Source organism: Castor canadensis, chromosome 11 (assembly GCF_047511655.1).
Source record: "Castor canadensis chromosome 11, mCasCan1.hap1v2, whole genome shotgun sequence".
Lineage (NCBI taxonomy): Eukaryota > Metazoa > Chordata > Mammalia > Rodentia > Castoridae > Castor > Castor canadensis.
Genome location: NC_133396.1, coordinates 34051158 through 34065000, shown reverse-complemented (window position 1 = coordinate 34065000; position 13843 = coordinate 34051158). Strand labels below are relative to the sequence as shown.

The window sequence follows — 13843 nt, the reverse complement described above, 5'->3', positions numbered from 1 at the left end:
AAAAATACAAAAAATATATGAATAACTAGGTGTGGTTGTGCATACTTGTAATCCCAGCTTGGAGAGTCTGAGGCAGAAAAGGCAGGAGGATAGGTTGTTCAAGGCTAGATTGGGCAAAATCAGTGGCAACATTCTGTCTCAAGAACAAAATAAAGGCCAGGTAATTTAATCCCAGCTATTTAAGAGGTAGAGTTCAAGCAGACTGAGGTTCAGGACAGCTAAGGGCAAAAAGTTAGCAAGACCCCATTTCAATAAGCCAGGTCGATGTGGTGTCAAGCACCTGTGGCCTAGCTATACAGGAAGTCTTAGGAAGAAGGATCAAGGTCTGAGGCTGGCCCCTGCACAGCAAGCATAAAACCCTGGGTTCAAACTCTGTAGTGTCAAAAAAAAAAAAAAAAAAAATAGGGCTGGAGGCTTGGGGGCTTATCAGTTTTCTAACATATGCAAAGGCCTGGTTTTAATTACTATATATAGGGATCAAATATCAGAGGTTGTGCTTTTTTAGCAAATGCAGGTAAATACTTTAATCCATAGACAACAACTGTAATGTTTCTGAAGTAATTTGATAAATCAAGTTGCCAGGAAAAATTACCTTTGCTATTTCTAACCAGCAGATTATAGGTCTTTTGGTTCTTATCTTGGTTGAAGTAACAGACTGGTCTTTCTTAGGGAAATGCAGCACAAAATAGTCTTAAGTAAAAATACTAATGATGAATTTAAAAAGCTCTCTACTAGCTAATTACTCCATATTTAATATTATTTTCTTTTAAACCTGTCGTTGTTCATAGTACTCTTAAAAGAATTTATAGGAGAGTATGTTTCTTTTTTTTTTGGCAGTGCTGGAGATCAAACCCAGGGCTTCATGTATGTACTCTAGCAAGTACTCAACCATTGAGCTACATCCCCAGCCCTAAAACAAAAATTATTGAAAAAATATATATATATATTACTTTTTTAGTTGGGTGCCAGTAGCTCACATCTATAATCCTAGCTACTTGGGAGGTTGAGATCTGGAGGATCATGGTTCAAGGCCAGCCCAGGCAAAGAGTAAAAGAGACCCCCCCACACCCCCCAATCTCCAAAATAACCAGAGGGAAATGGACTGGAGGTGTGGCTCAAGTGGTAGAGCACCTGCTTTGCAAGCATGAAGTCCTGAGTTCAAACCCTAGTCCCACCAAGGAAAAAAAAAAGGAAATAGGACAAGTGGTAGAACAGTTGCCTAGCAAGCATGAGGCACTAGGTTCTAGGTTCAATCCCTAGTCTGAGGATGGGGGGCTGGAACCCTAGGAAACCAATACAGTTTCTTCTTTTTTTCTTTTCTAAGTTTCGTTTTCTTCCTTTATCCTATACCTTTCAAAAGGTAACAGAGAAGTAAAATAATAACGAAGAGAACAAAAGGACAGTGGCCTATGAAAACCTAGAAAGGAAATAATTAATATTAAAAACACACAATCAATCAATCTGGTAAGACTAAGCAGAGAAAGAGTTCAAGATTGACAAGGCCCTGAGTACCAATCCAAGTACTGCCAAAAAAAAAATTTAATCAATTATTATTCAAAAAATATTTATTGAGTGTTTACTATGTGCCAGGACCTGTACTAAGAGCTGGATACACAAAGGTGAATAAGACATTCTTTATCTGTTGCCCTAAGTCTGAGCTAAACCACACATGCATGAATATACATACATAGATATTTAAATTATAATGATATACAGGAAAGAGAAAGGATGTGATGAAAATGGAAAAACAGTACTTTAGAACAGAGGTAAGGAAACACTTTTATGAGGAAGAGATACTTATGGTAAGACGTAATAGTTGAGTTGGATAGTTGGAGAAAAGGGGAAAAGTTGGTGGCAAAGAAAATAAATGTGCAGAGTTCCTGCAGCAGGAAAGAGCATAGTAGGTTCTGGGAACTAAATCAAGACCCCTATTGGGCTGGCAGAGTAGCTCGAGTGGTAGGGCGTGTGTGAGACCCATGTGTTCAAACCCCAGCACTTCCGGGAAAAAAAAAAAAAGTACTGTTGTAGCCCAGTAAAGAACTGATGGTAGCTTAGAGAAGGCTGGTAGAAAAAGAGACAAAAAAGAAATAGGCAAAGTATTTTATTTTCATTTAGAAGAGAAATTAAAAGATTTCTAAACAAAATAATTAAAATAGTCTTCCATCTTGCTTCTCTACTATAGTGTGCAGAATTTCTAACATGGTTCCTTAAAAATGCCTGTTCCAAACACTGGGATTTATGAATACTAAATTATTATGTCTATGATTCTGTGATTATGTTGTGGGGTTTTTTGTTTTTAACAGTTCTAGGGGTTGAACCCAGGGCCTCTAACATGCTAGACAAGTGCTCTGCTACTAGGCTACACTCCCATAACCCCACTGTGTTATGCTTTATGGCAAGTTGATATGGAGATTATCTGTGTGGACCTTATCTCATCACATAAGCCCTTAAAAGCAGAGCTTTCTCTGGATGGCAGCAAAAGGAGCCTGAGAGATTTGAAACATGAGAAGGATTCAAGGCACAACTATTGGTTTGCAGATAGAGGGAGCCATACAAGAAGAAAGGTGGATGGCCTCTAGGAGTGTTAAAACAACCCTCGCTTGACAGCCAATTGACATCAGACCTGCAAGGAACCAGATCTTGCTAATAACTTAAATGAGTTTGGAAATGGATTCTTTTCCCAAACCTCATGACTGAAATCTTGACTTTAGCTTTCTGAGACCTTAACAGAGAATCTAACTGAGTTGACCTACAGAATTGTGAGATAAAAAGTGTTTGTTGTTTTAAACCACAAAATTTACAGTAAGTTGTTACACAACAGTTAAAAAAAAATTAATAGAATCCACACGCCAGTAGCTCACACCTGTAATCCCAACTACTCAGGAGGCAGAAATCAGAAGGATCGGTTCCAAGTCAACTCCAGACAAATAGTTTGAGAGACCCTATCTTGGAAAAACCCATCATAAACAAGGGCTGGCTGAGTGACTCACTCAAGCAGTTAAGAGCACCTGCCTACCAAGTATGAGGCCTTGAGTTCAAACCCCAATGTTGCAAAAAAAAGAAAAAAAAAAACTACACTTACCCACTACCTCATAAAATACGTGAGGAGAAATTAATAATTCCGTAATTTAAATCTAAATCAGATTATGGATGGTTCCCCCAGTCATAATTCAATTCAAAATTTTTCCACTTTACAACGGTGTGAAAACAATAAACATTCAATAGAGGCTGAGGATGTGGCTCAAGTGGTAATCTGCCTAGCAAGTAGAAAGCCCTGAGTTCAAACTCCAGTACCACACACATGCACACAAAAGTAAGTAACCATTCAGAAGACACCATATCTCAAATTTTAAATGTTCATCTTTTCCCAGGTGAGTGATATGTGGTATTGTACTCTCTTGTGATGTTGAGCGTGTCAGCAAGCTGCATCTCCCAGTCAGATGATCACAAGGACAAACAACTGATACTCTACAGAGTGCTATTTTGCTAAATTATGATGTTCCATAGGTTTCACTTTTTTTTTTTTTCTGTTAATAGCATATTTATTATTTGGCGAATACCCCAAATCTTTCCACGTGATTGCATAATGAATTTTTTTTTCTTTTATTATTCATATGTGCATACAAGGATTGGTTCATTTCTCCCCACTGCCCCCACCCCCTCCCTTACCACCCACTCCGCCCCCTCCCTCTCCCCCCCCCTCAATACCCAGCAGAAACTATTTTGCCCTTATGTCTAATTTCACTTCTGACATAACAATATTTTCAACTTACAATGGATTTATCAGCACATAAACCTATTGGGGGCTGGTGGAGTGGCTCAAGTGATAGAGCACCTGCCTAGCAAGCATGAGGCCGAGTTCAAGCCCCAGTGCCACCAAAACAATAACAACAAAATTAACCCTATTGGAAGTGGAGAATCATCTATATTCTTTCATTACAGAAAGAAATCTGGAACAAGTACATTCTGATTAGAACCAGAACCCTTAAGTATAATTTTGAAATTAAGTATCATGTGTGTTATATAGATTAAAGTTTTGTCATTATAGTTGTGCTTTTTTGGGGGAGTGGGGGGAGTGCTAGGGGGTTGAAACTGGGGCTTCATACATGCTAAGCACACATCTATGATTAAGCCAGACTCCTAGCCCTCTCTTTTTAAAAAATATTAAGTCTGAGCTGTTTGATATGGTAGCCTCTACCACCTGTGACTACTAAGTATTTGAAATGTAATGCTCCAAATCAAGATGTGCTGTAAATGTAAAATATTCAAAGAACTTTAAAACTTGAAGTAAAAATGTAAAATCTATCAATATTTTAGTGTAGATTACATGTCAAAATAATAATATTTTGGATATGCCAAGTTAAATAAGTTATTAGAACTAAAGTCACCTGTTTCATTCTTTAATGTGTGGTTAATAAAAACTTTTAAAGTACTATGTGTCTCATAATATATTCCTATTGGACATAGCTGGTCTAGACTTTTAGGCTGTATCACTTTCTAAAATACCCTAAATCAAGATCACAGTCAGCTATATATATTCTTCTGTTTCCTACATAATTCAGTGGTAATAATGGCACATAGCTGTGTAAAATAGTGACAGTTCAAATAGTAGAAGGAATATAAAGAAATTAGACCTCTCATACAGGATTGTTGGACAAAGCAATTTGGTAATATCTAATAAATTAAAAATGTACAAAATGTTAATTTGACAATTCTACTTCTAGATATGTACCCAATAAACCTATGAACACATGGAGAAGGAGAACTGTTTAAACTGTAACACTATTTCTAGGGCAGGGGTTACCAGCTATCCACAAAGCTTTGCATTTTTTCCACAGTGTAGAGTTGTTCCTTGGAATTAGCTGCCAAGCCAGTAACTATATTTCCCAGCCCTCTTTATTGGGAAGTGTAGGCCTTACGTGGTGCCCTATGACCTGAAGTATAGCCAATGGAACATGAACAGAAATGATATGTGCCATTTCTAAGGACTGACTCGAAAAATCTTTAACACCATTCTTCACTCTTTTCTTATGGTTTCCGGATGAATATTGATGCCTAGAGCAACTTTATAAATCACAGGTTGAAACTAAAGGCCTCTATCAGCCTGGGGGTCTTAATGACCCCCTGGAATACAGCTCCTTCTTCACCACTGAAGGGACTCTGTAAGTAAGAAATAAACTAATATATGTTAACCTTTGGGATTACAGAATTTATCCATTACAGCAGCTAATATTAAATCATTAATATATGAGTAACATTCAAAAATTAGAAACCCACATGTCCATCAAATAATCAAAGTACAACACAAGGTGGGATATATGACAGTTAAAATAAAAGAACTAAGTCTATCTGTACATGTTCAAAATAAGAGTTTCAAAAAAGCTAGTTACCAAGGCTGAGGGCATGAATCAAGTGGTACAGCACTTGCCTAGCAAGCACAAGACCCTGAGTTCAAACACCAGTACCACCAAACAAACAAAACAAAAAATGTTGAATAAAAAAATAAAACTTGTGTTAAGTTGCTGAAACTGGACAATGGGTATATTTATACTTTGTTTCATAATCTGTTGTTTTTTCAATATTTAAATTATTTTATAATACTATATCTTTTTTGGTTTTACAGTACTGTTGTTTGAACCCAGGGCTTCTGGCTTGGTAGGCAGGTGCTCTACTAATAGAGCTACACCTCCAGTCTGATTTACTCTGTTTATTTCTGAGATAGGGTTTTGCTTTTTGCCAAGGCTAGCCTGGATGCACTTCCCACTGTAGCAGGAATGACAAGCATGTGCCACCACACCCAGATTTTTCAGTTGGAATGGGGTCTCAGGAACTTTTTTTGCCTGGGCTGGTCTGGAAGCCTGATCCTTCAATCTCAGCCTCCCAAGTAGCTAGGATTACAGGTGTGAGCTGGGCTTAATTAAGATGATCTTCTTTTTACACATTCATGCATGGCTTAATGGGGATACATTCTGAGAAACACATCTTTGGGCAATTTAATCATTGTAGAACACAATGTGACACACAGATGAAACAAGATCAAAAATTTACTGAGGCTGAGAGATAATTACATTATTTTATTTTTACTATAAATTTTCTTTTTTACTCTTAAAAATGGATTTGCATGCCTATTAAAACCTTAGACTCCCAAATTTTTGTTATTAAAAAGTGGCAAATTAAATCATGTACCTAGTTACTTAAGAAAATACTAAGTCAGAGAAAATTTACATGGAAGGTTAAAATATCTTTTTAAATGAGACTTCATACCCTACTTTTATTATATGCTGAAATGTTAATGTTAAAATTTTATGTCATAATGAAAATCTTAAAAAAAAATGAAGTGCCAACTAAAAATCTTAATTTCATTATTTTTATATTCCTTTCAGAAATTTTTGAAGTGAGTATACTAGAACAGTGATTTTAAATGTAAGAATATTAAAACTTACTAAGTTTTTTATTTGGGGTTATTTTTTGAAACAGGAACTCTCAATGTAGTCCAGGCTGGCTTCCAACTCAAGATCTTCCTGCCTCAGCCTCCTGAGTGCTAGAATTACAGATGTGTACCACCACACCTGACAAGAATTTGGTTTTTTGTTTTTTTCAGTTCTGGGGATCAAACCCATGACCTTGCACTCTACCACTGAACCACATCCCCAGCCCTATATTATTTCTTATATACCCATATTTCACATAATCTACTTAATACTATTGTCGCTCATTTCTGAAATATGATTACATTGTAGTTTTGCGGGGTTTTTTTGTTTTTGTTTTTGTTTTTCTTTTATTATTCATATGTGCATACAAGGCTTGGGTCATTTCTCCCCCCTGCCCCCATTTTGTTTTTGTTTTTGTTTTTTAGGAAAATCAAAAATAACTAAGAAGGGAACAACTGTAGGCTGTTTTGGGTTTTTTTTAAGGCTTGTGTCATCAATATTATGTCCAATCTAGACTTCTTTGAGGAATTTGGCTACTTGACCATTTCATAAATGTTAGTATTGTTAAAACCAGGAAATATAACCCATAAATCCTTTTAAATCAGGCACAGGTGAACTGCAATACTTGACTTTTTTTTATTATTATTATTTTGAGATAGTGTCTCACTATGTACCACAGGCTGACCTGGAACTGGGGCAAGGCAGAATTGTTTTACAATATACCCTTCATTACCTATCTCTCACTTGGCCTCCAGATGAAATCCGAAGGTGCTAAGTCTGTATAATCTTACCTCATTAGCCTCATCTTTGGAGTCACTATTTATTGACTCCATCCTACCTCTATACTTACAAAAACTATACTTCAGAGTACTAATACATTAGTTTGAACATGTTACTCTTTCTGGTTCATATCTGCACTTTTGTAATACTGCACTATTCTGTAAGGAACACTTCTCCTTTCCTTCCTTCCTCCTTTCCTCCCTCCCTCCTTCTCTACTTCTGTCTCTGCATCCCTCCCTCCCTTCCTCTCTTCCTCCTTCCCTCCACCCCATTTTTAGTTATTTTTCAGATACGGTCTTGAGTTTTTTGCTGGGAGCTGGGTTTAGACTGCTATCCTACTACCTATGCCTGAGATTATAGGCATGTCCCACCATACCCAACTTACTTATTTTTTTGCAGTACTGCAGCTTGAACTCAGGGCTTACACCTTGAGCCACTCCACCAGCCCTTTTTTGTGAAGGGCTTTTTTGAGAAAGTTTCTCGTGAACCATTTGCCTGGCCACTTTTAAATTGTCCTTTAAAAAGTGTTTGTAAACCAGGCACTGGTGGCTCATACCTATAATCCTAACTACTCAGGAGGCAGAGATCAGGAGGATTGCGGTTTGAAGTCAGCCAGGGCAAATAGTTTTCAAGACCCTATCTCGAAACACCCTTCACAAAAATAGGGCTGGTGGAGTGGCTCAAGGTGAAGGCCTTGAGTTCAAGTTCCTGTACCACAAAAAAAAAAAAAAAACACAAGTGTTTTTAAGGGCTTGGTGGAGTGGCTCAAGTGGTAGAGCATGTGCCTAGCAAACATGAGGCCCTGAGTTAAAGCCCCAGTACTGCAAAAAAAGAAAAGTGTTTAAAAAGTATTTGTAGTCCATAGCAGAGGTCTTTCTATCTATCTATCTATCTATCTATCTATCTATTTATTTATTTATTTAGACATGATCTCACTATGTAGCCCAGTCTGGTCTCAAACTTGTGATCCTACTGCCTCTGTGTCCCAAGTGCTGGGACTACAGGAGGGCATGCCTGGCCACTTTTAAATTATTTTTCTTTCAAAATATTACATGTTGCTTTTATCTAGAAGAGGGATGTCTAAGTACAAGTTTCTCATTTTGAAGCTCAAAAGCAAAAATTTTATCCTAAGTATTGCTCTGAAAATCTTTGAACTGCCAATTATAACTATATTTTGCTCATTTAAACCTTGATCCTTTACTTAACTAAGTAATTACTTAAAATTAGTCCTGAGCTTTGAGTTTACCAAAATGAAGAATGATATATGTCTGTTGTTCCTATTCTAAAATTTGAGAGAAGGAAAACATCTTGAGAAAAACATATCACTATATTTTTTAAAAAAGAAAAAAAGAAGGCTTTTTGGCAGTGCTGGGGATCTAACCCAGAGCTTCTCACGTGGTAGGCAAGCACTCTACCACTGATCTGTATCCCCAACTCAAAAAAGTAAAATATGAATCAATACATAAAACAGTATTGAGAAGCACCTGTACTTTTCTTCCAAGACTCTCATATTTGTTTAGCAGCCATACATATTTCTAAAATACTGATGGAAAAAGAGACTTATGAAGCTGTTATTAAATGCAATGTGATTTTCTTTTTATTCCTAATTATCAAATTGGTGAATATATAGTTAAAGTAAGTTCATTTAAGAGTTTTAGCATCGTTGGCAGAGTGGCTCAAATGGTAGAACACCTGCCTAGCAAGTGTAAGGACCTGGGTTCAAACCCAGGTGCCTCAGGAAAAAAAAAAAAAGAATTTTAGCACCATTTGATAGTGATGACAGTTTATAAAGACTGTTAAGAATTCCAAATTAAAAAAAAAAAAAGAATTCCCAAATTAAACAGAGAAGGTGGGTATTTGAGAAAACATTTTTTTAAATCTTCATTTTTTCAAATAAGCAATTCCAACATACTTATAATCAGAATTATTTCTAAATACTTCCTCAGAAATTTGACAAACCAACATTTCAACTATATCAGGAAGAATTTTGAGGTTCAGAGATTATATTGAAAAAATGTTGAAATCCATTTATGCATAATTTGTTTTTTTCTGAATCTGGACAGATGTATAGCTTTCTCATCTGTTAAAGGAAGAGCTTGCACAGAAAAATTATCTATCCCTACAGTTTTCCACTTTGATTCTTGTGACAAAGCCATATGCTTTTCTTTCATAAATAAGATAAAAACTAAAGGTGTTATTATATATTTTAAAACTTTTTAAACGCACAAAGTACCTTAAAGATACTTTGTATAAATAAACCAGCCATTTTATATCTGAATATTAATGGGTTAATCGCATCTATACAAAACACAGTATAAAATCTAATTTTATATGTAATGTCATTCAGTGAAATATTTTCCACTTTTAATTTTGCTAGTTTTATTTCAAATCAAACTTCTGTTCTCAATTTGATGACTACTTTATCATTTGAATCCTTTTTCTGATTTATATGTGCATCAAAATTAATCCTGTTTCCCTTCCATATTTAAAATAAAGCAACTCACACATCTTCTTAAAAAAAAAAATTCTTGAAAGGAAAATGTTCAGAATTGTACTAATAGTTTCATTTTTTAAAATTCACCAATGTTTAAACTGTGTTCCTTCAATTCTGTAACTGCAATCAAAAAGGTAAAAATTTTCAAAATAGTACTAGTCGGATGGTGAGATAAATTCCTTCACTTTGGCAAATATCTCCATTTTTTTAAGCAGAAAGCTTTTAGTGTCTTTTATCTGAAAAAAATTACACTTCATAAGTTCTTTTCTTACAAAGACAAGAAAGAAATATTCAAACCCTTAATGCTGTTTATCCCTGGGTGGTGGTATTACACGCCATTTTTTTTTTTAACATTTCCCCCAAAGCATTCCCTTGGTAATTACATAGTATTTTAAAATTAAATTTTATATAGTTTATAAGGTGTATAAAAACTTTATATAAAACGCAGTCCATTTCTACAGATTTGTTAAATTTTTTTCCTTTTGATAAACTGCTGCTTTAAAAGAATGATTTGATCAGGTGTCTTTGGGTTGGATGAAGACAAAACAGCTTTATTTTGTAGGCCCTTCTTTCATTTAAGCTTTTAAGAAAAACCCAAGTGAGTCTGAACTTGCAGAGAATCTTGGAAGAGAAAACTTTTTTGAGTGGTCAGAATAACACCTTTCATTACAACTATTAGCTGAATGACAAAAAATAAATAAATAAAAACCCAAACCTCAGGTTTAGCAATGTTTTCAGAGACTTCTTAGTATTTCCTCTGTCGTTACAGCAAACAATTCCATTTAGAAAGAAACGCCACTGTAAACCGTTTCTATTTCAAGCTCATAAAAACCAGAACTGGGATGAAAGGCAAAGCCTTGACCTTTCTATTTTAGACTTTCATCTGGGTAGCTAAGCCATCTGCTTCCCCCCCACATCCCACCACATCTACTTAATGGACTGAAAATACTGCACCTAATGGCATTTTTTATCAAGCCAGCCTGACTTTTTCCACTTCCACGAATTCTGGACCCTGTCTTTCACCTGGTAAGATTCCCTCCCAATTCCTTCCCACCCTCCTCAATCACGAGCAGCCAAATGTCTGTAACAGAGCAGGCTCCGGTGTATGAAGCCATCTATCTACAGAGCTCTTTGCACCCTGAGCTCCAGACGGAAAATCGACTCCAGTCTCTCATCTGGACCTGCGGCCGGAATGATCATTGCTGCGGTTACGCAGGAGGCACCTCAAAAGCTCAGGCCAGGAACAAGTCGCGTCTGGCTGTCGCCAAACAAGGGACCCAGCCCGGGAAAGACAGACTGGGTTTGGAGGAAACCTCCAGGAAGAAGAGCGCAGGGAAGAGGGAGCCTGATGAGGTCTGGGGAGCAAAGACCTCTGAGGCAGGATCGGGGAGGGGTGTGCGAAGTGAATGAGTAAGAAGCTGACGGCCCAAGGGAAGGGGAAAGAAGGGGTCTGAGAGCCAGTGGCAGGCGCACAGACCCAGGCGGCCGTGGGTCGCTCGCAGCCCCCCGCCCGAGTTCGAGCAACGGGGGCGCTTTCAGCGTCAGTAGATGCGGGGGTGACGAGATAACAATTTGGGGGGAAGCTCGTCCGAGGCCTGCGCGACAGGGACAGCGGGCCCACCCCCTAGCCGGGCCGCGGTACTTAACTATTTGTAGAGCTGCTGCAGGCACAGGTCCAGGCTCTCGCCCTCCACCTCCTCGCGGGTGATACGCTCTGAGAGCGGCCTCGGGAGTGGGGGCAGCGGCGGCAGCTGGGGCTGCGGCGGCGGCGGCGGCGGCGGCCCGGCCGAGTGCCCGGGGACCGTTGCCGCCGCCGCCGCTTCTTCCTCCTCCTCCTCGCCCTCAGCCGCCGCCACCGCCTCCTCCTCCTCTTCCACCGCCTTCTCTTCGGGCTCTGGGTCTTGCTCCTGCTCCCCCTCCTGCGTCGCCGCCGCGGTGGCCACCTCCTCCCCCTCTTCCTCCACCGAAGCCTCGGCCGTCTCAGCCGCTAACAGTTCAGGTTCGGGTTCCGACTCCGGTTCGGGTTCAGTCTCTGGCTCGCCGCCGCCGCATGGTCCGCGAAACTCGCCCAAGAATAGCTCCAGGAAGCGCCGGTAAGTTTTCTCCTCAGGGATGGAGCCGGCCATCGTTGCTCACGCCCGGTAGTCCACCGGGAAAGGGGTGGGGGGAAGCCCTGCAAAGGGAAGGGGAGGGCTGCTTTTGAGCCTCGAGCTCCCGCTCGGTAGGTTAACAGCCGCACCGGCACGAGCTATCAGCACTAGGTTGCCTGGAGAGAGCTCCCGCAGGCGTGCGCGCCACCGAGCGCCGACGTGCGCGGCCCAGGGGTGGGGGCGGGGGCGGAGCGCGCCGCCCGCCCCTCTCGAGTCTGGAGGGAAAGTTGGTGGCGGGCGCGCGCGCGGGGTCCAGCGGCGGCCCACCCTCTTCTATGCCTACCGAGATCTCAGCCCACGCTGCCTAGAGACCGTTCCCATGGCAACCGGTTCTAATTAAGAATTTCAGGGTCCCTCCCGTCGAGTCCGTCCGCGGAGACGTAAGGACACAGGGCTCCCCTGATTCTTCAACTCCGAATGTCTTTATTGGATAGGAGACCCTAGTCTCTGAGTTGAACATCTCTTAAGTCTAGCTCTTGGTTCTCACTTGGATTGCATTCACTTCAGTTGCCTTGTCTGTTCCTGCCTTGGCTTTATATATCTATTGAAAAGATACCACACTGTGAACACCTTTTGTAGATGAAACTCATTGAATAAGTAGTTGGGGGTGGGGGCGGGGCGGAGGGGGGGCAGCAAACTCTTAACACTTGGTAGGTTCTTTTGCATAGATTCCCTCATTTGATTCTGAGAAGTGGTGTTATCCTAATTTCTCAAAAAGATAAAAGTGAAAATTAAGATAGTAATTTACTTGGTTCAAGGTCTCAAAAGTCTAGCCATGGCATTGGAATTAGAACCCAGATCTTAGTCTCCAAGGCCTTTTAGATAATTTTTCCTTAACTCTTCTGTCTCTGAAAATTCAACAGTACATGTATCTAGATAATGCCTTATTTACATAGGGGTTTGTAGCTTATAAACTGTTTTCACCAGTTTAATCTCTACCACAGCCGCTTGAGATGTATTACCATTATGATTTTTACAGATGAGAAAACCAAGCTTGGTGACTTTGCTCAAGGTCACAAGCACGTGATGAAACAGTGACTCAATCCATGATTGAGTTTCTGTGCATTTCACCCATTACCTTCTTATCACACTAACTCCCCTCTAATTTCTGAATAATGCATGTTATACTTTATTACATAGTTCAGTATGTGTTTTTTCTAGATTTTGTTTGCTTTTCTTCCCCATCTCCTCCTGTGCTTCTTTTTCTTACATTGGAACTGAAATGACTTTAAATGATTCTAATTTTCTTGGCAAACTATACACAAACCTATTATTTTCAAGCCTTACTGGAGGCAGGGCAGGGTAGGAAAGGGAGAAGCTGTGTTGTTATACAGCTGTATGGATGATAGCATCGTTACTGTATACTGCCATGTCCAAGGCAACATATAATTCAGCAAAAACATAGTGATTCTTTCCCTACTTTGAAAAATATCTTTTCACAAATTATCCACCCCATTCTCTCCATTTATTGTCTCTGGGTTTCAGTTGGATTTAGGGTCTGAAATACCACTTCCAGGCAGTTATTAATGGCAAAAGGGGGAGTCTGCTCACCAACTGTTTTTATATTATACTGTGTTCTAAATCCCTGACCTGATACTTTTATTTTAAGATTAAGTGGGTTGAGCCCACTAATGTACATTATGGCATCATGTATATTAGAGTTATATGTTCTCTTCTAGCTTGAAATTAAATAATACATGATAGAAAATATATGGTAAGTAATGCACTTGATTTTTCCAAAACCATTTTTCCCTAAGGTAAATGGACAGACCCAATAAGTGTTTCCAGACATGCTAAATGTATTTATATGTTTTGTTTAAAACATCACCAGTGTAAAGCAACTTCTCCATGGGATGCCAAGAGTCTTTAAACTCATTTGTCTTTGTTTTCAATCCACCTGTTCATTTCCATTTTAGAATGCTTAAAAAAGATTGACAAAACTTTCTAGATTGAAAATCTAAATGTCCACAGTTTTACATTTCAACAAC

General features: G+C 39.1%; 1 protein-coding gene across 1 annotated transcript in view; it reads right to left on the bottom strand.

The window, feature by feature from the left end:
- Positions 1 to 12013, bottom strand: part of Ppm1e (protein phosphatase, Mg2+/Mn2+ dependent 1E) — a 128228-nt gene extending 116215 nt beyond the window's left edge. Inside the window, exon 1 of the mRNA XM_074046209.1 lies at positions 11353 to 12013. Coding sequence (XP_073902310.1) covers positions 11353 to 11831 — 479 coding nt within the window. The 5' untranslated portion in view covers positions 11832 to 12013. The remainder of the gene's footprint in view (positions 1 to 11352) is intronic.
- Between the last annotated feature and the right edge of the window lie 1830 nt (positions 12014 to 13843).